Below are 24,004 nucleotides of genomic sequence, written 5' to 3' on the forward strand. Positions count from 1 at the left end.
TCCTTAAATAAAATATAATTTAATACAAGAAAGAAGCGGAATTAATAAGTTTTCTCGATAAGTTTACTAGGCAACTTGTCTATTAGTAGTTAATAGTAATATATATATTAGCGAGTATTATATAACCGAGTATAAATTATACTCAGTTTGCAGTATATAATATTTGAACCAAAAATAAAGGCCTAGAATAGTATTATAAAGCTTAAATAAAGCCTATAATAATAGTATACCTGGTATTACTACTATTTATGGGAATTATTAATGTATTTCTAGATAATTCTATTAATTCTATAGGGATTCTAGTTCTAGTAATTATAATTATATTATTATATATCTTCTATTAGCCTAATATATAAGAATTTAAATAATTATAATAATTATTAAAAACTTATATTAAAAATCAAATTTATATATATAATAAATATTTTTTAGACTTTTAAGGGCTTAAGCTTCTTTATAAATAGTATTAAGGAAATTGAATTAATTAATTTCTTTTAAAATAAATTACTTTTAATTATTTTAAAAATTTAAAAATAAAACTTAATTTTTAAAAAAATCAAAACTTTAAAATTATATTTCTTATTTTATAAGGCATTTAAAGCTATATTTGAGCTGTGAAATTTAATATATATTATTTTAAAATAAATTATATAAAGGCTTTATAAGATTTATTATTATTATAAAAGTTATTAATCTTTTTAATAAATTATTTATTTCTTAAAAAAGTATAAATATTATTAATAAAATTATGAAATTGTTATAAAAGTAATATAAAGTATAGAAATAGAGTACTTAGTAATTCTATAATAGCTTACCGTTTATAAATATAATTTACGGTTATTTAATAATTAAATATTTTAGTTTTCTAGTAAGGCGTGCATTCAAGCGGGCCGTGCATTTAAGCGGGAGATCGAGTAATTAGCGCGATTCGCCAGCCAAACGCCCACACCACTCAACCGCCCACTTTTACTGCCCCTGTCAGAACTCCAAAAAATTAACTTCCCTTTAAAACTTATATCAAACGATACGTAGTCTATAAGGCTATACTCGACAAATCAAAAAAATTTAATTGGAACTATTATAGAAGTTATTATAGTATCCCACGATCATATATTAGTTTGCCACTAGCGTCTTAGCAGCCGCTGTACCGTTGCTATATATATCCTTCTGGTTGCCAAGTACGCTCTGGGACCAGAGAATATAGACAACAAGCTGAAAGTAAAACTCATTTGGACATTAATTGGGTCACTGGTTTTTATGTGCTCTGCTAGGAAATGTAACTTCGATTCAGGATGGTTTGGCTGCAAACATTGCTTTTGGAGGGAACATGTCGCTTGTGAGGTAGTGGTGGGGTGTCTAAGAAACATCCACCACCCCCAGCTACATGTGAAGCTCAGCGTTCATCAATATTTGAAACTGGGCGATTGTTGAAACAAGATGGCTGATCTACTGAGGCGTATTTGGTGGAGATGATGGATGTCGTTCGCTTCCTTCTAGTTGTTTAATCGGCGGTTGATTTTCGCTTTCGATTCGCTAACAAATTTGGTGGACGTGTATCACGACCAAACGGAGGCGCGTGACCCCTAGAGGACACCTGGGGCGTCCTTTCCTTTCCGCATTTTCTTCCCACAGCCTTACATCTTCTTCAGTGTTCATTTTCTTCACACCAAGAGTCCCAAAATGCCTCGATATCTCCTCCAGCTATTACTCACGTCGGCTGCCAGCGTAGCAGCATTATCAGATTGTTACTATCCAAATGGCATCGCCGTTGCACTCTCGGCAGCATACCAGCCATGTATCTCAACAGAGAATGTCTTCTCCATGTGCTGCGTGCTCAACGTCACTGCTCTCGTAGGCCTGGGGGAAAGTGCGGCAAACCTCGACACCTGTCTCCCGAATGGCATGTGTCAACCTCCAGCTAGCGTAGGAGGCTACGCACGCGACTTATGTACGGACCCGACGTGGAAAAGTCCAAATTGCTTGAACGTGTGTGTTGGAGGATCTGTAAGCCACTGGTTTCTCCAGAGTAACCTCTGGTAGAACTAATTATACTAGGATGGCGGCTCTGCGGACGATACCAGCTTTTTAACACAATGCACCGATGGCTCCTGGTGCTGCGGAGCAAAGAACACCGCATGCTGCAACAACAACCAAGGCTTCCAAGTCGCAAAAGCCATTTCTCCCTATGCAGCCGCTTCGAGTTCCACAGCCAAAGGGACAACCTCCTCTCCAACCGGCACAGGCACTGGAACTGTTTCCTCATCCCAATCTTCTCAAACCAGCTCCTCCACCCACGCGCCCGTTAAATCCAACACAAACGGCGCGGAAATCGGACTCGGTGCTGTTCTTGGCGTGATTCTACTCGCTGTTGTAGTAGTCGGTATATTCATCTTTGTCAAAAAGCAAAGAAGTCACAGAGCACTGGTGGAGTTGGGTGGTGATTTGAAGGCGAGTTATCCAATGAAGCCGATTCAGCAGCAGGGTGGGAATGGGGGGATCGGGTATACGAATCAGTATAACGCGTACCAGGCTCCGAATGAAGGCGGAGGTAGAGGACTGGTTCAGAATCAGCAGCACGGCAATTCGAACGGGTATGGGATTACCCCTGCGTCGGCGGGCATATATGCCGCTGAGATGGACGGGATTGGTGGGAAAGGAGGGGGAAATAAATAAAGTGGGATTCAAGATCTGGTGTTTTGGGTGTTCATTTTCTGGCAAAAAAAATTGAGGTGTTGCTGGTCGTCCCTGAAGATATGATAACACAGGATATTATGGCCAAGGAAAGGGAATCTCGCTTTTCCATCGATGCAAATAACTCAGGCGATTTCTGGGTGAGGGTGAGTGAGCTCTGCACCGACAGGGAAAATCAGCGGTGAAGCAGCGACCTCTGATATATCAAGTTGCACTTTCATAGAGATGAGGAGACAAGAGGGGATCAAGTGAAATGAAAAAAGTGAGCGTTAAGGATCGAAGGCACTAACCCGATGCCACAAATCACAAGGAATCATCAGCATACTCAAGCGACCAAACGTGGGAAAGAACAATTCATTTCATCCCCAAAGCTATAGACTATATACAACGAACGAGCGACCTTCGTAATCCCTTCCCCGCTGTGCTATGCTACGCTGCGCTGTTTCAAAGAAAACAAAGGGAAACAAAGTAATGTGTGAAAATGGGGTATTCGCAATCTGATCTGTCTGTGCATGCGTGTATGTCATCGGGGTATCAATCTAGAAATTATGTATCCTCCCTCCTCTCCCCCCTTCTTCCTTTCATCCTCACTTCCCTGCCATCAATCTTGGCTTCCCCCTTCCCTTCTCATTCTCCCCACTGTTCAGAACAAAGGAAATACTCCATCAATAAGTCTCATACCAATCTTGGTATTATAAGCTGAAAGTGTTTGGCGTGCAAGAATAACGGATCAGGTCATCGCCGGCCCCCAAACTCCCCGACACCACTCAAACTCTCATCGTCATCATAGAACCCCGCATCACTAAAGTCCTCCGCCCTCGCATCCGCATCATAGCTCCCCTTCCTCAGCATGGGAGGCGTGCTCGGTCCCCTCCCACTGCCACCCACACCCCCGCCTCCACTCTGCCTCGACTTCGCCGGACTGCCTCTCAGCGGGTTCGGTTGTCTAGGGGTCGTTCTTGGCCTATTGGCCAACTGCGACGCCGTGAATCTCTGGCCCGTGGAGCCGAAAGCCGTTGGCTGATTTGCAGGCGGTGTTCCTTGTCTGGCAGAGGAGGCGGGAGGTGTTAAAAGCCCACCAAGGAAAGACTGTGTAGACGGACTGTTCCTGCTCGGCGTAGACGAGCTACTCCGAGCGGAGCCTGCAATCCTTTCATCAATGCTCTGCTCGCCCCTTCCCTTCCGCCAATTACCCCACGCCGCAGCCAGCGGACCGACAGCCTGAGCAACGCGCGGACTGGCTGCATCTCTCAGACTCGCAGCAATATCTGGGAGTCTCCCAATGCTGAGAGCACTGCCTCCATTCATAGCACGTTCCCTCTCCTGCTCCTCCATCTGCAGACTCGCTCTGAGTCGAATTGCCGCATCCTTAATCCTCTCGCCATCATACTCCTCGCCCTCAAGACTCTCTACGATGTCCTGCAGATCACCTTTGCGTACAGCCAGAAGTTCACGCAACCAGCTGATCTCATCATCACGCTTCTGGATCTTGACTGGTGCGTCGACATCCAGGGTTGAGAGGGTAGCTTCCAGATTCTCGATGGCGGATTCACGCTCTTGGAGCTGTTCTTGGAGGACCATGATACTTTCGCGGAGTGCTTGCGGCGAGATCTTCTCGGGTAGCTCCATGGCACGGGAGACGGCCTTGCTGATTGGTGCGTGGGCCAGTTGGGATGAGGTGCTTGCTGAGCGAGCTGTCTTCGCCGCAACTGCTGCAGCGTTGGCGGCTTCGTTGGCAATCTCCAGTTTCTCTTCGAGATGCGAGACTCGGTCTTGGAGGTGTTCAGTCTTGGCCGAAGATAAAGATAGACGCTCAAGAAGATGCTGTTCTGACCGCTGAGCATCTTCGATAGCATTGGTGAGTTGCCGTTCGTGCTGAACTTGAATATCCTCAATTTCATCCGCATGCTTGTTCTTGAGAGCGTTTATTATAGCCGTCCTGGACGTCTCAGCTTCTTCGAGGAGCATCTCAGTCTTTGCCCGTGCCGTGTCTGCATCAAGCTTGACATGGTCAACCTCTCCACGCAGTCTCGAGAGTTGATTCTCGAGATCCTCACGCACGACGTTGACCTGGTTGTTGGCTGCTTCAATCTCAGCTTGCATGTAATGCCTCGTCCGCTGCACTTCACTCAAGCCAGACTCTCTGGCTTCCTCGAACTCACGTTGGTAGCGCATAGCGTCCTTCTGAGAATTATGGTTTTCCAACCTAAGCTCAGCAACCAAAGCCTCCAATTTCTTGCAATCACTGACAGCCCTCATGCCCTCCCTCTCACCAGCCTCGAGCCTCTCAATCTCAGTTTCGAGTCGTTCCCTTGTTCTGGCTTCAGCCTGGAGCTTGGCATCGAGCACCTCTTGTCGGGCAATGAGCTCCTGCTCCTTCTTGGCGCGGCGGGCGTTCTCTTCGGAAATGTCACGGGCAGCACGGGCCATGTCCTCCTGCAAATCCATTAATTTCCCTCTCATACCCTCGCGGACTCGGATACTTTCCTCCATCTGAGTCCTCAAGCTTTCGATGGTCCGCCTCAAGTCCTTGTTCGTCTCATTGGCCTGCTCCGCGTCCTCGCTGTGTCTCTTGGCTGCTTCCAGTGCCCTTTCGGCCTCGATCTGCCAACGCTGGACCTCCTGTCGGGAATCACGCAGGTCGCCTTCCGTAATGGCTATCCGGTTTTGCATCTCTGATTGGGTTCGCTGCGCATTGTCTTGTGCGGCCTCCAGGAGAGCAATTCGCATGGTCGTTTTGGCACGTTGTTCCTCGACGGTTCTAACCTTGTGATCGCTCTGGTCGACAATCTCACGGATCTTCAGCTCTCTCTCATCCATAGCTTCACGGAGGCGGACCTCCTCTTCAGATGAGATACGCAACAGTCTTTGAACCTCAGCTAAACGATCCTCAGCCGCTCGTCGGTTGATGATTTCCTCTTCCGTCTTATTCTCTACGCGCTCAAGCTTCTCTTCAAGATCAGCGATGCGTCCAGTATTATCTGCTTCAGCTCGGAGGAGCCGCTCTTCCAGATCAGCAATTCGAGCCTTCTGCTCAACCTCTCTGGCAACGGCAGCTTCGTCAACAATAGGCTTTGGTGAGGCAGGCACCATTTGGAGGAGTCGCTCCTCGAGATCAGAGATCCGAGCTTTGTGCTCGGCTTCTCTAGCAATAGCAGCTTCGTCGACCATTGGCTTTGGCGAAGCTGGCATACGTCTCTCCACTGCCTCCTCGACGATATTCCTAAGATCCTCGCCACGAAGATCAAGACGCATAGATTGACCGAATTGCTCCTTCATCTCCTCCAATGCCTGCAGAATATTTCGCGAGTCTGGAAGGACGGGAGGCGGCGGTAGCTCTTTCGCGGTTGCTGGTCTCGATTGTTGGTGAGCAGCCAGAGCCTCAGTAACAATGGCTCTGATCTTCTCCATCTTCTTGTCGCGTCTTGGGCTGAGAGATCGTCGAGGGACATCGTTGTCATCGTCTTCATCATCGGCATCACTCAGAGCACCGGAAATGCTTCGTCTCTCCCTTCTGCTAGATGGTGCGCGAGCGGCCATCATCTCCAGTGACATCTGGATGGTCTCCAAAACCTTCTCGAGGGGATCGAGACGCTCGGAAAGAAGGCCGCCAACAAGGTCATTGACATGGTTGTCAAAGAACTGGGCTCGTGGGTGAAGCTTATCTTCCTCCGTTTGGCTGAGAACATCATCCCATTCGCTGGGAGGTTGGCTGTCGATGGTATTGAGATTATGAATTGGCGACTCAAATGATGGCAAAGTTGGTTCACCACTGAACGGAATGGTGAACACATCATCCTGAACACCGCCAAACATTCTCGGCTCTCCAGGGGGTCCATTATACCGTCTCGGACTTGGACTAGGAGCATCGCTGCGCATAAGATTCTGCGGTGCCAGTCTGATGGGTGATGAAGTATCCATATCAGGGATATGGAACGATTTGGCCGGACTGGGTTGATGAAATCTCGGAATATCTGGAACATATGCACGATCAGCGGCATCGATATGTTGCATTACGTCATCAATGTCCTCGTAAGGCACTTTGAGGGGATCTGCAGCTGGTGATGCAGCAGAGACAGGCGTGTCAGATTCTTCGTATTTAGGGGGGGTTTGCGGTTCTGGCAAAGCGGCTTGGGACTCGACAGACTCATGGGGCTGCTGAGTGACTTCTGGAGTCTCGTCTTCTGATGGGGGTGTTGGGCTCTTAGCAAATCGAGAAGCAGAAAGACCACCGCCAGTAGGAAGGGAGGGCGGAGCCACTGGTGCTGGTGTTGACTCGGATGGCTGTCCGAATGTGAAGGTAAAGGCACTAGGCCTGAATTCAAAAGGCTTAGCAGTAGCTGACAATGAAGACGTATTCTTTCTGTGACCCTTGGGTCTTGGAGCCTCCTCTGTAGTGGGTGAAGCTTTCTCATCCGAAGACTGGGTGGGAAAGCCATAAGCAGGAAGACCAGATCCATATCTTCGAGATGTGAACGGGATTGCTGTGCTGAAATCTTCGGCGTGCTTCTTTTGCTGGAACTCCCAAGGCTCCCAATCATTGTTGGGCGCCTCTGGAGAGTCTTGAGAAAAGCTTCGAGCATGTGACTTGGCAGGAATCTCTGGAGTCCCCTCCTCACCACTAAGGGGTGCTGAATTCTCTTTATTGGTTGGCGAAGTAACCACAACCAAGTTCTCCTTGGGAGGCGACTGTTCCCGAGTTGTCTCGCCAAGCGGCATGCCGGGTTCAGCAAACAGAGCCACGGAGTCACCGTCGTCTTTCTCGCCACGGGCTCTCTTGATCCGGCCTTCACCCTGGGTAATACGGCCATCTTTATCCTCCACATCCTCGTCAAGATTCTTGGAATGGCTACTATCAGGGCGAACGATGGGAATAGCCTTAGACTTCTTGCTAGGCCGTGAAATTCCAAGAATACTGAGATCAATGCTCCCAAAGATAGAGGTGCGCGGGCCTTCACTTTCAGAGGTCGCGCTTCCAACTGACTGGTTGAAGCTGGTCTGAGGCGTGAAAGCGGGTGCATCTGGTCTGAACGAGGGTCCAGAGGCAGAGAAACTGAATTCGCTCTGGCCAGGCGTGAAGGCAGGTGCAGCAACATTGATCTTGCCTTTCGAACTGGTCATCGAGTTGCTGCTGAAGTGGCTGGAGGCTGCAGACACAGGAACGGGTGGTGTAAACGCCGAGTAAGCTCCAATCGGGGGCTGGAAATTGTTCCCGTTGAAAGAAAATTGACCGGGCTTGAATGCGCTCGTAGGATCGAACTTGAACTCCTTCGCAGCGACGTTAAGTTTGGAGATAGAGGCCTTAGGCCCATGCCCAAGACGTGATGCGGTGCTGTCCTCGGTGTGATTTGCTTCAGAGTTAACCCAAGGATTGCTTACGGCTGAGAGAGAACGATCGTGGCCGTTGGCGGACAGGTCGCTGATTTGAACTGGTGTGCCCATGTTGCTTGGATTTGTCTCGATATCAGAAACTTCAGCCTTAGCACCATCGATTCCTAGCAACTCAGATTTAGACTCAGCGGCACTCTCCTCGCTATCATGGAATGGTCGCTGGGACAATGAATGACCTCTGCTATGCGGTTGAGGATGGTGAAGAACTGGCCCTTCTTCAGATTCATCAGTAGCGTAGCGAGAGGCGCCAAGACCTTGCTGGACAGAAGATGTATTTCGAGCACGGTCAGCGGCCGGCTTCTGCTCGAAATGGTCCCCTTCTTTGTCAGAGTGAGGACTATAATCCTCATGCTCAAGTTGGCGCTGGAATTGTTCTTCCAAGTGATACTCAGCATCATCGATTTCCTTCTGCAAGCTTGCACTGGGATTGTGACGAATTTGTCTCGCCTCCGGTGTTTTCGATGGACTCTTCGAGGGAGCATCCTCGTCCTCAATTTCTCGAACCTCCTGCAGTCTGGGGGAAGCTCTGGCCCCAGCTTGCAATTGAAGTTGTTGCTGATGAGCAAGTTGGGTTTGCAAAAATTGTTGTCGTTGCTGCATCTGCGACACAACATCGCCATTTTGTGGGAAGTAGCCATCTTGTGGGAATGGCGAAGCAGGCGACACAATAGCGCCAAGGTTTTGCAGGGACGGGGAGCCGCCCCTAGGAACGCCCTGTTGATACAACACTTGCTGTGGTGACCAGACAGTTGGTGACGGTTGTTGGGGATACTGGAAGGGAGACCCAAATGGGTGCTCACTCCCAGAGAAAGAAACGGATGCTCTTGGGTTGTACTTCCCATGGGTCTGTGCGTGCATTGAGGCTGGCGATGCCACAGAGCCTGGGTTTGAGCTTTGGCTTGTCGATAATCCTGCACCAGGCAGTAGAGCTGGCGAGAAGGAATTTGGATGATGTGTGATATGGCTGCTCGCCGCCGAAGAAGTTGGCAGTGGCGGAGAGAAGGGCAATGGTGGGTATTGCATCGAAGTGCGTCGACTGACATTCGATACAGCCGGCGAGATGGTTGGAGCGGGATCCTGGTCCCCGAGGGAGACTCCGAGGGCACGGAGTTTAGCTTCCCTCAGTTCTTCGACGTATGCCTCCCATTCTGAATCGATCGACTCCATTAGTACCGCAAGTTATAAGGTAGGATAAAGAGGTAATATATGGCAGATAGATGGTAAAAGTTCAGGAATATCTCCAGGCAGATGTGTCAATAGAAGGTTTTACGCCTCCGTCGATAAGCATGCAGGGGGATAAGATCCGTCTTGACACGAGCGGAGGAATGTAATCCAACAAAACGTCTTCCGAGAAAAACAATCATGCTTTCGGCACTCTGAAAAGAAAATAGTAAACTCACCTCTTCGATCAGGTATGTTAACCCGGAAAGATCTTTGCACTCTTTCAGTCAGCACATCCTGGTCATACGGCCAAATGCCTCTGCTCTGTCCCTGGCTTCCCTCTTCAGCATTTGGCTCAGTTGGTCCCAAATTAAAGCCAGATGTATCGTAGCCAAACTGCACCCATTCTTTGACCATGGCATCCACCTCTCTCTGATTCATAGGCGTGGGAGCGTGGCCAGAACGGCCACGCTCATCGTCCCATGGTAGCAGAACCATGATATTTTTGCCTTTCCATGGTATCTTCTTCTTCAGGCGCGGCGGATCAGGAGCTGGTGTAGGAACATGAGGCGCCTCCACGAACGCAGGTAAAGACGCCGCGCGCCATGCTGGCAACTCCTTCGGCGGTGGTGTTGGCGGGGGGTCCTTTACAGGAGACGATTGTATTTCTCCCATTTCCACTTCGGGCTCGTTTTCATTGACAGCTGCCATATTCTCACGCACAAAACTCGAGAAATCCACCTGCTTCAAGGTCTCGGTACTCGGGCCCCGTCGATGTGTTTTCCTCTCAGAGCGCGTCTTTTGTCTCGATTCCAGAAATCGCTGGAGTGTTGGCGTGCGAGGGTCGGCGTCTGGTAATGCCCAATCTCTGCTGTCTCCTGAGATGGATCCGCTCAGTGAAGAGTGCTCACTATCCCCGGGTTCGTCGTCGCTCAACCAATGATTCCTCTCTGCAGACTCGCCTCCTGTGTGTTGGCGGATCCAATCCTCTGTCAAGCCGGTGGGTGGTCGACGCGCTCGGTTCGCGAGGACTGCGGCGCTGATGAGGCCGTCGTGGGAGACGAAGTCCAGATCAGTGGTAGCCGGGACGAAATTGGGAGCTGGGCGCAAATAGGGGGTATGGAATTCGAGATGGCGGATAGGGGAATCGTCCGACGGTTCACTGCTCAATGTGAGGCTGTGGCTGTGCGAACGTGGTTGCGTTGTGCCGGTGGCTGGCTGCTGGTATGGAGAGCCCCAGCTTGCAGTGTAGTAGTGGCTTGTGTCGCTTTGCACGCTTCGAGGAGCCGAGACCGACGGAGGAGTCTTCAGGAGATCGAGCGTCCGCCCGTTGAAAGTCGGTGCTGGAAGCGGTGGGAGAATAGGGGATGAGCCTCCTTCGTCTGCAGTCGAGGTCGTCGAGAAGGCAGGCGACCCAGGCTGCTCGGCGCGTTGAAGTGAGATGTTGCCAGGTCCGTCCTCTGCCGTCGCGGCAGGAGGAGGCGATGAGGGCAATGAAGACGTTGTTTGAATATCTACTGCGTCGTGGCGCGTCAGCCGGGGCAGTGTGGGATTCACGTTGGCACTGCAGCACGCACCGGAACGAGACCAGCGCAGACGAAGCTCGAGTCGTCTGCTGCTGAGTCTCTAGATGTCGATGGCAAGGCTAACTGTTTCTCGGGCCTCGATGGTTGGCGATGGTCGGAAGGAGGTGGAATTATCGGGGGTGTCGCGACGCGTTCGATGAGGCCTCCCAGCAAGGAAAATTAAAGTTATTTCGGTGCGAATTAAAGGAGTGACATAACGCAGCAAGGCAACGAAGAAGAAGCTGAAGACATCCGATCAAGCCAGCAAAGGGTGAGGCATACAGGGAAGAGGAGTATGCCGATGGCCTTTGGGAAAGGAGATGGTGGTTGGGGATAGGGGAGGTGAGATGTGGAAGCTGGCGTTGGCGGAGGGTGTTGACGATGCAGGCCGGCCAGCAGCCGGCGTTTCTTCGCTCGGCTGTCTCTGCGCCGGTCGCCCACGAAATAAAAATCCTGCGCGAACTCCCTTGCTCGCATTTGGCTGGTGGGAGGGCCCGCTTGTGGGTTCGCCCGGGATGATTGGGTCAGATCATTGGCCTGCGGAATTGGCCTCTGATTTGACGGCAATGCAACCACAGCCGAGGACTCAGTATATTGTCTTCATCTCCGGACATGGCTCCCTTCCATCACGAGAAATGTGAGGAGGTGGGGAGGCGTCTACCTGTGTGTGCATCACGGGAACACAGCAGGTTGCATGGCAGCGGCAGCAGTGTCGTACAAGCTGGGATCACCACGAGGGTTTCGTCGATCTCGCAGCTGCTGGACATTCAGGGGTTGGGGATAGTGGGAGGAATCTGAACTTTGGGTTTAATGTTCTAAGAGATTTGGGACATTGGTTTTCTGTGAGTGTGGGAGTTTCTGGATTGTCCGAGTTGATTTGGGACATTTAAGAGTAATTCACAATTCTCATACCAGCCGAGATGAGTTTTAAGTGTCTATCAACATCATGAATACACTAAATCACGAGTTATTTCCATTTAAGTAATCATTAGTCCCCTCCTTAAACCTCTTGAATGCAGCCCTTGCTTCCCCAAATGGGATTGAATACAAGTACATAACCCAAATACTCCCATGATGCCATCATTATCATACACCTCTCCCCTCCTGAAGATATCTTCTCATCCATCCCAGCAATTACTCAACAGCTGAGGTCGTAGGCTTTGGAGCATACATCCTGAACTGGACAAAGATAATCGCATCCTCAACCATCGTCCCCAAACTCCCAATCAACCACGGCAGATTCGTGTTCAGATAATCCCTCTCAAGCGAATGGCTGAGGATACTCGCCCCATATGTTAAATTTCCCATCAAAGAGAGTAAGAAAAAGAGCAGAGCGAGTCCTTCGCAGGATTTATCTCTATAGTTCTTCACGATCTGAGGGATTCGTGCACTGTATCAAGTCATGTTAGAAGAAGATGGAGGTCACGTGAGAAGGAGGACTCACCCAAGATAGCAAATCGCACTCGCATAACCCAGGATCTTAGCTCCAACAGCTGCTTGCACAGCCTCAGGGACATCCCCATCCTCGGGCGTAGGAATCCAGACACCAGACTGCCATGCAATAGCCCAGCCGGCTGTGCCAACAGCAACAACCGCTAAAACAGAGAGTGTATTCCTGAACCACGGATTTGCGTTAGGAGAATCATCTTCCTCGAAGATCTTCGACAGAGAATCACGTCTCCCGCTTCGAGCAGAGGAGCGGCGTCTATGAGAGCCGGGGAGACCAATGGTGTCGCTGCTCCGGCGGCGGGTGAGGAGTGGTTCCTCTTCAGATGTGGTGGAGACAACTGAGAGTTGTCTCCGAGAGCGAGCGTTGATGTGGTTATAATATAGACATTGGCTAATGAGCACGAAGTCTGCGATGCAGAAGTAAATGGCCAGAGCGATCACGGTTGGCACGAGATCAGCCCAAACAGCACCTGGAAGAGTCAATATACACACGTGACCAGAATGAAAGGAAGATGCGGATGAGGAGATAATGGTGATGATAAGCTCCACCACTACTCGAAGGAGGCCACTGATGGTCTGATCTTCACCCAAGACCGGGTCTTACCAGAAAGGTTGGTGATATCCCCAATCAACCACACGAGCAGGAAGGCAAGGGAAATGCCATCAGCACTCCCAGTCTTGTAGTTGAGAATGAGTTGCGGGACCTGTGATATATCAGCCTCTCCCTTCAAGCCAGTATATCCTCAAAACCACGCCGCATCGGTACGAATCCTTACCAACAAAAAAATCCACGTCGCAAGACTGATGCTGCCAAAGACTCCAGATAAGGCCTCCTGGGCCGTCAGGGTTTGCGATAAGGCCCTCAGCCCAAAGAATACTGCTGCAGACATGTCGACGCTGTTGTCTTTATTATGGAAAGAAGGAAGGAAGAAGGAGGTCGTGAGATGACTTAAGACATCTGAGTAATGGGTGGTGGTCAAGTGAGCCCTGTCTTATATCACTTCGGTGTGATAGGTCGACTGTCGCATGCACAACAGGATCTGCGCCGCAAGATAAGCTTAGCGGGAAAAAGCTTCACAGAGACGACTAGCCGCCAGCCGCGCGTCTGTCTTCTTCGAGTTTGGGTTTGCAGCAGAATGACTTCATCCATCCTGAAACGGGAAGTGCTCATTCAACTGCGAATTTGGGGTGGTACAAGACTGAATGTCCCAGCAGGGTGATGCCCTAGAAATATCCCACGATCACTCGTTCGAGTGGCTCCATTTTTCGAATGCAACACCGTCGTTACCAAAGCATGGATAGGATCACGAAGCATCACATTCTTCTGCTAGGAGGCACTGGCATCTGCGGCACCATCTTCACACGCGCGGCCCTCGAAGCAGGCCACAAACTCACTCTCTACGTTCGCACACCCTCAAAGATCCCCGAGGACCTCTCCTCGAACGCCAATGTCTCCGTCATCCAAGGCGAGCTACAAGATGCAGAAGGCCTGAAGAAAGCTGCTGCTTGTGGAGCTGACATCTTCATCTCATTGGCTGGACCAACGTTAGGGAAGAGAGAAGGAACTGTACGTCCCCCAAGAATTTCCAGGGTAAGAAAAAAGGACTGATGGAAATCGTAGCCCATCACCGAAGCCCTCCGAACCCTCTACCCCCTCCTCCTCACCAACGGCACTACGAAACGCATCCTGGTCCTCTCGACCCCCTCGTACTCCGCGGCCGAAGACACCCACTCAATAAAATGGATCTTCGCCATCAACTTCTACATTAAAGTCATCGGCGGCGACACGTACCTAGAGATCAAGGGCATGGCTGAAGAGACGGTAGCTCTCGGGGAGAAGATCGACTGGACCGTGTTCCGGGTGCCGTTGTTGCAGGGCAAGGAGCTGGGAGAGAATGACGGGCCGGTTAATGCGGTATATGTGGGGGATAAGAAGGGGAGGGATGGGTTGAGGCTTGATAGGGGACGGTTGGTGAAGTGGGTCCTCGAGGAGCTGGAAGAGGGAAAGTGGATTTGTGCCTGTCCGCTTCTGTCGAATGCTTGATTGCGGAAGTCATTGGACATATCCTGGACACAAATCCAGCCATCAGACCCTATCAGTCCCGTGGGACAGCTATCAAGACTGGATACGGCATTCCAAAAGATTTCGATGTTGAGCAGTCCGCCCCGGGAAGTACCCAAGCAAAGTCATTTCCGACATTGCACATTTTCTTCCTGCTGTTCAACTATATGCAAGACGCAGTTTAGTGAGGAGTACGAGGCCCATCAAGTCAAGTCACGAGCATGACACGTCACAGGAGACCCATTTGCGAAGATATGAACCCGTTGTGATTTTTCAGAATGAAGCCATGTCTAGCTCCATCCACTGTACGCTCTTCTTCACATCCCCACCTATCTTCCCCCTCTTCCTCCTCGACATGGTATTTTTCCTCCAGTCCGTCAACAACAGTCTTCACATCCGCGTCCAGCACGGACAAAATTCAACATCAAGCTAATACAACCCGACAATAATATCACCCCTCACTCTCGCCGTGAGATGCACCTCCGCTTCCAGATCAAGCTTGATGCCAACCATCAGCGCTGCCGCCGTCAATTTCCCTTCTGCGTCCGTTGCGCCTTTGAGGAGTTGTCCTGAATTCGGCTTGTCAGCTTGGGTCACAGGCAAGGTCAAGAATACAAAACGGGAAGCGACTTACCAGCAGGAGCCCTCAGCCCATCACTCGTCGGCAGTTTCGGCAGACTGGACGCGAAGTTCGTCGTGAGTCCCTTCGATCGGGTGTCATCGCTAGGGGAGTAAGCCGCTCCTCCTGCCGTCGTATTGTACGCTGCGCTTCAAAACGACACTACTCAGGTTCTCTCCACACGATCGTGGACTGGTGGGGAAACTTACGTGGAAGACATGTTTATCTTTCCCTTGTTCTTTTTCGGGGGAGTAGCTAGTTCCGTCTTGACTACTTTTCGGGGACGTTCAGGTTGAGGAGGAATGAGATCTGAATGGAGAGAAGAAGGAGAGATGTTAAGTGGCCAGGTGATGATCTATCTATTCGCACAAAAAAAGAAATGGAACTGGAAGGAGATCTCGCCTGGAGGATCTAACTTGATATCGATGGGATGAAGAGATACTTCCTTCTTGTCGCGGAACGCTCAAGCTTTATACCTTCGCATTTTCCTCCTCATTCATTCTAGCCAGTTGGGAATGGCATATCAGACGAAGTATCCCCCAACGGCCACGTCCGCGCTAAAAGGCTTCCATAAAACACAGGGCAGGCGTTAGATGTGTCAGTTGTCACTCTCGTCCCCATCCTTTCCCCTCCTCAACCCGGCTCCCCCTTCAGTAAGTGCGAATGGTACGATAAGCCTCAAGGCGCAACCTTGGAGTTGGCCGATCGTGCAACACATCCCACGGACCTTTCAGTATCATCAGCATCCACAACATGGGACGATTATTCCTCGAACCCGCTTACTGGGTGTATCAGAAATGGCCTTATGGTTTTTCTTCGAAAATCCTGCGAAACCTGGGAAAACATTGTGTGTCAGATGTAAGGCTACTTTTTCACCCCACTCGATGTTTCTAGATGTGTGAGACGTGATCCTTGTGTCGATCTATAACATGGCCTTACTTTTCCTCCCCACATGAATATCTCGGTGGGGAATAGAAGGACTAACGGGCTTCATCCATGATCAAGAATCCGTCAGCAATTGCACACATATTCAGTATTCAGCATCGATGCAAAACATTCTCCATTCGCCATCTCATTTTTGTTGTTGGATTTTACTGATAATAAATCGTTCCATATCTTTCTTATTCCAAGAAAAGAATTCGAGAGAGTATTTCCTCAATGACATCCATGCTCCTCGCCCTCCTCACCGCGCCCGCTTTGCTGGCAACGAACGAAGCAATCCGACAAGGACAAACCAAGGATCGCCGCGAGGAGCACCGCGCCCGCCGTTCAAATCTAATCATCAGCTGCGTGGCGCCTTCATCGCGAAGCTTCGAAATCGACCACCGACAAGTGGCTCTCAAGAATAACAAAGTACCTCCGTCCCCCATTCCCCCAGGGTATTGATCTTAAGTTTAAACTCAAACTCAAGGTTTACATCAAAGCAGACCCAACAGATACCTCCCTCCACCCCTTCGCAGGCTACTTCCTCCCTTACCCGGACACCACGCCTCCCTACGAAGGGCTCGTAAGCACCATAACCGACGAAGCGCCAGTCATGAACTGGATCTACATCGACCGCTCCACCTACGAAGTGAAATACGGCGTGCGGGCCGACGCGCAACCAAACCTAACCGGGCCCTTCGACTGCACACGCCAAGACCGGCGTCTCACATTCGATCGATGGGAAGGCTTCTGCGCGGTAAAATGCTATGAGGGAGAAGAAGCGGACATGTGGAAGCTGTATTTCGATGTCGATGATGATGGGTTGGAGAAGAAGTTAGGGAAGGCGAGAGTTCTCGAGGTAGAGTTAGTGAGGTGGGAGAAGAGGGTTCGGAGGGGACGGCCGTTGGGGGACATGCGGTCCTAACAATCACCCTCCCGGCCAAAAAAAAACAAACCAACATGAAATCGGAGTTTCAAAACCTGATATACGCAGAGATAATAGGGTCTTGAAGCGAAACAAGCTTCGTTTAGATGAAGTGAAGATTGTGTTGAATCTTGATAATAAACTTGATCAGAGTGACATGTGACCCAGACACCACCTCCACCTCTTACTCAAGAGCAAAACATCTCTCCGAGCTTGTGGCATCATTTCCCCACCAATTCGGCATTGGCGTGACCTTGCCACTCCCAAAGAACAAAAAGATCAACAACATGTTGAAATTAAACCCGGCATCAAACGCTGCCGCCAGGATATAATTATACCTCGCCCACAACTGATATCTGTACCTAAACGCCCAATACATGACCACAAAAGACCCTATAAATTGCGATAGGTAGCCGGAAGAGATGTTTCCGTAGAAGTTCGCGAGGGAGGAGAAGAAGATCGTGGTGTTCCAGAGGTGGAACTTGAGTTTTGAGGAGGGGAAGGTGCGGTGCAGGAGGAAGACAATGACGGGGACGAGGAGGCCGGCGAGGAAGCCGTAGGGAAGCACGTGGAAGAGGGGTTCCTGGAAGAGTCTGCGGGGGCCCTGAATCATTTCCGTTAGTAGGGGTGGTTTCGCAGAGGTCGAGGTAACTTACGACCAGGACGTATTGCACGGATGTGGAGAGTGAACTGATGACAGGTTGCCCAGTCCATTGATGTGAAGGGTCTGTTGCGGCACCAGTCAAGTAGTCCCTCTTTGTGCTGATAACCCAGCGTACCACGGCGTAATTAATCGGGATACCGATCGAGGCACCGAACACTTGAGAGAAGAAGGTTGCTCGTGGGGGGATGTGCATGTAATGGCCAATCTTCTGGTCCTGTAGCATGGTCTGAGCTCGATACCACGCGTCACCAGCAATGGAACTATAGATTGTGGCTCCGGTGGGATTCTTGTGTCCGCTGATGGAGTTGATCATCAGGCCGTAGAGGAGTTCGTTGGTGGTGCCGATGGGAAGCTGGTAATTGGAAAGAGCGTAGAGCCAACCCAAAGGTGTTACCATGATAGCTCCAGTAGCGAGAGCAATCAAGTACGTCCAGTATGGAATGTAGAGATGTCCGCTTGCTACCATGGACGTGATTGCAACGAAGGAGGTGGAAAATAGAGCAATATACCACCATACCGGGACCTCTTTGTATGCACGCATCAGGATGTTGAGCTGGTCGTTGTACTGGTAGTTGATGCTCTCTCCGTTTGCATTCTCATTTCGTGCTCGGATCTTGATAATAGTCGCCTTGATTGTTGGGTAGGCAAAGAGACCCACCCAGGCTACTGCAGATGTGTATGAAGCATAATCGAAGAACATGCCCCAGAGCATCTGCGTACCTAAATATAATGGCCCAAGTTCAGCATATGCCGTCTCATTGAGAGTTGATTGTGGCGTTAGCAACTCTGTCAGAGGATATTGCGTCCCGTTTGCTGTACATATTTAGCTCTTGAATCGCCAGAACAGGTAGTAATTACTCACCCATCAAGACATCGTTGCTCATCAACCCATGCTTGTAAGAACCCAAGTTACCCCACTTAGCCCAAGGAAGCAATATCCAGCAATTGACAACAAATGCCATGAATATGAGAACCTGGGTCCAGTATGGCGTTAGGAACAGACTTCCATTGTTTCCAAGACTTGAGACGTTGGCCCAATCGAGACTCAGGTTCATGAATCCCATGCCACCGAATCCTGCTCCGATGAAGTTTGCAGTAGCGTTTCGAGGAGCTACCCAACAAAGGAATGCCAGAGATCCTAACATTGGAAAGACATATTCGGGGAAGAATTGCCACAGAATTACTGCACCGAGCACGGCGAAGAAAACATACATCTGTTTCCTTGAGGTTGGCGATGGATGCTCTCTCTGGGTTTTCTGCGTTTCAAACAGAGCTGTTTGGCAAAGACTACAAATGTTAACATGCACTCAAATGTTTCCAGACTGCATGCAGGACTCACGCTTGGAACCATGGATATTGCGGATCGTAAAGCAGAAATTGCCGTGAAATTGCAGCGAATGAGTAGCCAGTGATCACCACTGACCACATGAAGAAGATAGCAATTGCAGGGTTTATGGTCTCGTTGAAGAAAAGGCTCGCAATAGAAACGGGCATAAAAGCAAGATTGTAAGTCGCGCCTGAAGCTGCCGATATGGTGATCAAGACATGTTCCTTCACACTGAAGGGTCCGGGGTTGAGGTTGAATCCAAGTCCAGTGAATGGGATTTTCACCTGCACAGGTGGTAACACTGCGGCCATCCATTGCCCAAGGTAGTTTGAACAGATCTGAACAAAAAATATGGAGTATGGGGCATAGTTGGTACGGTAATGGCTCATTTGCGAAAGGAAAGCTCCAGGTATGACGAAGAGTAGAGTTAGAACAAAATACCGGAATGTGAGAGTTGGTAAAGTTGGATCATCTTCGAAACTAACAATCCGCCGAACGTTAGATGGAATGTCTCTGATCGCAGGGTCGTCATCATCCAAGGCGGATGAGCTGTCATCGGCGGAAGTTCCACTCCCCGGTTCGACCTTCTCTTCCCCGACTTCGACGGAAGTATTCTGCAGCCCCTCTTTCGAGTCGGGATTCAAAAGGCTATCAATCTGAGGAATAGGTATAATTTGGTCCGTGTTCGGGTCGACTCCTTCTTGGCCTTGGTTCTGCTTTGGAAGCCAGCGTTTGACGAATCTGGAAGCCATTGCTCGTGACGGAGAGTTTCGCTGTGGGGTAAAACTTGCCATGGGAAACCCACGGTAATGTATGCCATCTTATCCCTCGGGTCCTTCGCCGCACGACGGCAGTAGCGAGCCATACATCCATGGTGCTTGCATATAGAGAAATTGTCAATTAAGCACGCAATTAATACTAATTACCGGTAGAGTGGGATGACATGGAGGGTGATGCTGGTGTCCACGACGCAAAACGTGCTCCCGCGACATTCCAATTCGACAGCTCAGCTGCTGTCCTTTCTACAAGGACAATACAACCCCTGAATGAACGCTTCTGGAAGCCCGGGGAGTCGTAAATGTTAAATTTTGGATGGAAAAACTGTGTACGCGGAAGATCAAATTTTCGAATCGTTGTAGCACCTGCCAAGTCAGGACTGAAGCCGAGCATGAACAAGGTGCGGGAGGCTGCAGATCGGTATTTTTGGCTTCTTCAGGCGTCGGTGCGAACCCAATAGGAGAGCCTGAATTTGCATCCGGTGCGCCAGAATACAAGGGGTGCCCGGCACTTGAGATTATTCGGCGATTTGAAGCCCACAGGCGTGGGAATTCCCCTCCTCGTATCGTGTACTTCTGCGTCCAAACACAAAGCAGTTTACCAGATCCAAAGTAAACTCGAAGCCACTGAAAACAAAGCAAAAAGCTCAGGCAATCGATGGGTTTTGAAATCCACGTCGCTTCGGCTACAATGCACGGAATATCAGGAAGCCAGTAATTTACGCGAGAACAAGATCAAGATACCACTGTGAAATCGAGCAAATGACATGAGAAACAGGGTTTCATTGGCCGCGCAAAGTGAACGGGGACCCTCGTTAATGCGGTGAGATCCCAAAGGTTCTCTTTACTGTATTCTGGTGCAAGGATCGAGCTGCTCCGTGCTTCTGAATGGGTGAACAGTCGTAACTTCGTTTGGCGATGATGTGCTTGAACCTTACTCGTAAATCAACTGGTTCTCGTCGCGATGTTGCAAGCCGATAGGATACCACGGAAGCGTCGTTGTTATTATCACGTATCTTCATGGCCCCTCTACTTTACTCGTTACGTCTTAGGCACAGGGGCAGAACAAGGTTTTATGGTGCATAATTGCGAAGTCATGGAAGGCGATCCCGGATTTCAACCCAAAGTAAATGTGCCATTATATACTCGAATAATTCAAGACAACATTGCAAATATGCTTTTGCTTTTGATATGATACTCCAATGTGGAAGTAAGCTTCGTCCAAGAAGTGCGGGGGGTTCGCCACTTGGAGGCCAATGTGCGGGGGAACCGGGCAAGGGCAGACGCCAAATGCACATGGTCCTTAGGTGAGACTTCGAAAACAGACCCCCATCTTACTACTAAAGCTGATAAGCGACTTTAGGCAAAAGCGAGAAGATAGTGGAATGCCCTGCCACTATTTTAGCCCTCCCGGAAACGTGTCTCTCCTGCCGCTTGGCGTGAACCGGACACAAAAAACTTTTTCCAATTCAACGATTGACAGACCTCCAATAATTCTCTTGAAGTTAATGGCAATGAACATGTGCGTTCATCTCAGGTTAATTAGTCTGGCTTTCGGGGTCGACCCAACTCGGGTACGAAATCGGCTCCACACGGTCGGCTCATAAATGTTCGCAAGCATCCAAAGTTTAATAGGAAGCTTTGGGGGTAATCCCTACTCTTAGACTCAAGGGACAACTTCCAGAAGCCCGGAAGAATGAGTCTCTGTAAAACCCGAGCAGGCATGCCCCTTAGGTAAAGGCAGCACGCGTCGAAGAATGTTTGTAGCAGCCAAGCTTTACTTGAACGGAGAGCCCCACAGTACCAAAACAACGCTCACGCGTGCCTCCTTCCAACATCATTCGATATCAAAAACCTCATACGAGTCTCAAACAGAATGTTTTGGGTGATGAACAAGATTGGATGTCTTTCGAAACACTTCAACGTTCGCGTATGTTGCATATTTCCGGGGGATTAATGCAACCTCACACGGTGGTCTGACAACGTTCAATTGAATCGTGTCTAGATCATTCGAGAAGCAGGCTGCTCTCAGAATCGAACCACCGTGCGGACAGCCGAGTTTCGATATCGTGGGAGCTGGAGTAGTTTTGGAGTCATGGTAACTTCTGGGGATCGCAGCCAAGCGCCGACAATGTACCTATCTAATTCCCAACACCTTTGAAAATAAACTTTCATATCATTCAAAGCCGCCGTCAAAGGATTATTGTGGAACTATCAAAATGGATTCTCTACCAAAGCTAGACACTTCACCAGAGGTCCTTTCCGAACCAGCTAGGAATTCCTACGCCTCAGCAACCGACTCGCATCCTGGATCTGCACGAAGCTCGTTTGCCTCAACATCAGATAGCTCGATTCGAACGTCGTATTCTTCCTTGCCAGAATCATTCACGAGGATATCGAGCTTCTCCAGAACATCAACTGGATTCGTGCCTGGTTCAGAAACAAGTACTCCTCTGAGTTCACGAGACCCTTCGCTAGATTCTCCCAAGTTATGGAAAGAAAACAAGGAGAAAGGCAGGTCAGAATACCAAGGTCTATCTTCATTCGTGTCCTAATATCTTGCAGTGTCGAGAAGAGCGCTCCAGTCAACGATTCCATAAATCCACCACAGTCAACGGCCAGCAAGCTTGTACCGAAAGATGGATTCGAAGCACTGAAAGGGTTACAGCATGTGCGTAATGTCATCTGTGTGGCATTCGGAGCTTTCGATCGTTATTATATATCGTGGGAGGATAATGATGGCTTGTTTCATCAAAGTTAGTCGATCGTTCTGCCAGAATTTGTGATACTGTGGGATGTGATTTTGACTCTCTCACTACAGAATGCCAAGCGCTGCCAGAATGTCTGAACAGATGGCTCTTTCCTGCAGATGGCCAAACACGCGATCTTCGTACCCTGCAGGTATCACTCGGATCCAACGACGAATTCTTTGCGTCCGACAAAGATGGGAAGCTCTCAAGTCGCGACCCGAGCTGCCAACCCGGAGAGAAGAAGTCTGTTTCTCGACTTGCTGAGACTAGCAGGGGGATGACGAGGAAGAAGGCGCACACAGTCTCAAGTCCAACTTTTCCAGAAGATTTGTTGACGAGGCTGGATTCAAAACCAGAGAGTTCCAAGTTGGCGCGGAGGAGCACATTTCAGATTGGACAGGAAAACCCTCCAGTGGAGAAAAAATCTGTGATAACGCCGCTGACTGACCAACCCCTGCTGGCGAGGTGGGAATCAAAGCTGAAGCCTCAAACCACAGCCCCAATTGAGGAAGAAATAGTTGTGAAGAATCTTGATGACGGGACGGAAAGTAAAGTGGCCATAACTCCTCTGGTTGCGGAGCCACAACTGACACGACTGGAGTCGAAGTCTAAGCCCATCCCAGCTGAGGAACAACCAGTGTTGAAAAGGTCGAATGCACCAAAAATCGAGCATTCTCGACGGAAGAGCATTCTGATTGGCGCACCGCCGCCGGTACGCCCAACATTGCCCAAGTTCCAGACTGTGTCAGCTTTGAGAGACCCCCTCCACTCTCAAGGGAGTCAAGAGAATGCGCCATTGGTACGGCCTCCATTGTCCAAGATGCAGATCCCATCGACAGCGGGAGAAATTCTTCAACCTCATCGATACAAAGAAAGGCCCCCAGTAGCGAAAGCCGTAAGATATGTCGACGCATGCGTGCAGACCGAGATCCAAATCGAACTTTGCTGCGCCCCCTTGCAAGCTCGATTGTTCCCCCTTGAATACCAGGAATCGTACAGTTATCTGCCACCTCAGCATGAAATATCGATAGGGCATATGCAGGATTTCTGTCGCGAAGAATACCAGCTCGGAGGAATGCTAAGCACGTATGTCTGAGTGCTTGGCTGCCATCGGAAGTTGATACCTGCTCACTCTTGCGTAAAATTCGGTGCGAGCGGCGTTCGTGCTGACGTTGATGGTTGCTTGAGCAGTTGCGAGCTGAATACCGAAACTTGCAGTGACCTGCTGGCCTTCTCGAAGGGGAGAGACAGTAAGCACATGCCCCGAAGTGGTGACACTTCCAAAGTAAGAGAGAGGGCTTCCTCAGAGAGGGTGTGTCTATGTATCGGAGGAGCACAGCACTTTGATCTTAGATGGTGCTTTGTTTCCAAAAGTAGAAGGCGCAGTAGTGGCACCATGATCTCTGGCACAGTCCCTTGGCAGCACGCCAGATCCAGAAGATCACTATTCTCGAAGGGGATGATGGAAAGGCTCTCCGTGTACGATATTTATGCTCATCGAAATAATTCGAATCTTTCGAATCGTACCGTGCAAGTCCACTGTGGATTCAGCTCTGCTCTTGACGATCATGACAACCATCGGAAGGCATCACGGGATACCATATGGAATGTAGCCTAAGTTAAAGCGCAAACGCGGGCGCAAAATACCAACACGGCATAATGAGGAGAGCTGTGGTTGCGCCATTCTTGCAGCGGTTGTG

The 24,004-nt window shown here is 49.7% G+C and overlaps 7 protein-coding genes across 7 annotated transcripts; 5 read left to right on the forward strand and 2 right to left on the reverse strand.

Moving 5' to 3' along the window:
• Nucleotides 1-1,680: 1,680 nt before the first annotated feature.
• K444DRAFT_626909 (uncharacterized protein) lies at nucleotides 1,681-2,673 on the forward strand (the record flags this gene model as incomplete). The annotated part of the gene is made up of 2 exons (XM_024882730.1): nucleotides 1,681-2,004; nucleotides 2,056-2,673. The coding sequence occupies 2 exons, from the start codon at nucleotides 1,681-1,683 to the stop codon at nucleotides 2,671-2,673; spliced, it is 942 nt and encodes a 313-aa protein (XP_024740072.1).
• A 7,395-nt stretch (nucleotides 2,674-10,068) lies between these two features.
• Nucleotides 10,069-10,871, forward strand: K444DRAFT_329382 (uncharacterized protein). Its single transcript, XM_024871940.1, has one exon. The coding sequence runs from the start codon at nucleotides 10,183-10,185 to the stop codon at nucleotides 10,612-10,614; it is 432 nt and encodes a 143-aa protein (XP_024740073.1). The 5' UTR covers nucleotides 10,069-10,182; the 3' UTR covers nucleotides 10,615-10,871.
• Nucleotides 10,872-11,728: 857 nt separating this feature from the next.
• On the reverse strand, nucleotides 11,729-13,240 carry K444DRAFT_556723 (PQ-loop-domain-containing protein). Its single transcript, XM_024876760.1, has 4 exons — nucleotides 13,034-13,240; nucleotides 12,862-12,961; nucleotides 12,253-12,727; nucleotides 11,729-12,198 (listed from the first exon to the last, which is right to left on the reverse strand). The coding sequence occupies exons 1-4, from the start codon at nucleotides 13,145-13,147 to the stop codon at nucleotides 11,943-11,945; spliced, it is 945 nt and encodes a 314-aa protein (XP_024740074.1). The 5' UTR covers nucleotides 13,148-13,240; the 3' UTR covers nucleotides 11,729-11,942.
• Nucleotides 13,241-13,364: 124 nt separating this feature from the next.
• On the forward strand, nucleotides 13,365-14,427 carry K444DRAFT_329431 (NAD(P)-binding protein). Its single transcript, XM_024871941.1, has 2 exons — nucleotides 13,365-13,824; nucleotides 13,879-14,427. The coding sequence occupies exons 1-2, from the start codon at nucleotides 13,528-13,530 to the stop codon at nucleotides 14,299-14,301; spliced, it is 720 nt and encodes a 239-aa protein (XP_024740075.1). The 5' UTR covers nucleotides 13,365-13,527; the 3' UTR covers nucleotides 14,302-14,427.
• A 1,669-nt stretch (nucleotides 14,428-16,096) lies between these two features.
• K444DRAFT_626913 (uncharacterized protein) lies at nucleotides 16,097-16,787 on the forward strand (the record flags this gene model as incomplete). Its single annotated transcript, XM_024882731.1, has 2 exons — nucleotides 16,097-16,291; nucleotides 16,350-16,787. The coding sequence occupies 2 exons, from the start codon at nucleotides 16,097-16,099 to the stop codon at nucleotides 16,785-16,787; spliced, it is 633 nt and encodes a 210-aa protein (XP_024740076.1).
• Nucleotides 16,788-16,971: 184 nt separating this feature from the next.
• Nucleotides 16,972-19,530, reverse strand: K444DRAFT_523487 (OPT superfamily oligopeptide transporter; the record flags this gene model as incomplete). The annotated part of the gene is made up of 4 exons (XM_024874291.1): nucleotides 16,972-17,391; nucleotides 17,444-18,264; nucleotides 18,314-18,738; nucleotides 18,791-19,530. The coding sequence occupies 4 exons, from the start codon at nucleotides 19,528-19,530 to the stop codon at nucleotides 16,972-16,974; spliced, it is 2,406 nt and encodes an 801-aa protein (XP_024740077.1).
• A 2,815-nt stretch (nucleotides 19,531-22,345) lies between these two features.
• Nucleotides 22,346-23,481, forward strand: K444DRAFT_329498 (uncharacterized protein). Its single transcript, XM_024871942.1, has one exon. It carries the CDS (start codon nucleotides 22,582-22,584, stop codon nucleotides 23,398-23,400), a length of 819 nt encoding a protein of 272 aa, XP_024740078.1. The 5' UTR covers nucleotides 22,346-22,581; the 3' UTR covers nucleotides 23,401-23,481.
• The last annotated feature ends 523 nt before the right edge of the window (nucleotides 23,482-24,004 follow it).

This window comes from Hyaloscypha bicolor, assembly GCF_002865645.1.
Source record: "Hyaloscypha bicolor E unplaced genomic scaffold K444scaffold_52, whole genome shotgun sequence".
Lineage (NCBI taxonomy): Eukaryota > Fungi > Ascomycota > Leotiomycetes > Helotiales > Hyaloscyphaceae > Hyaloscypha > Hyaloscypha bicolor.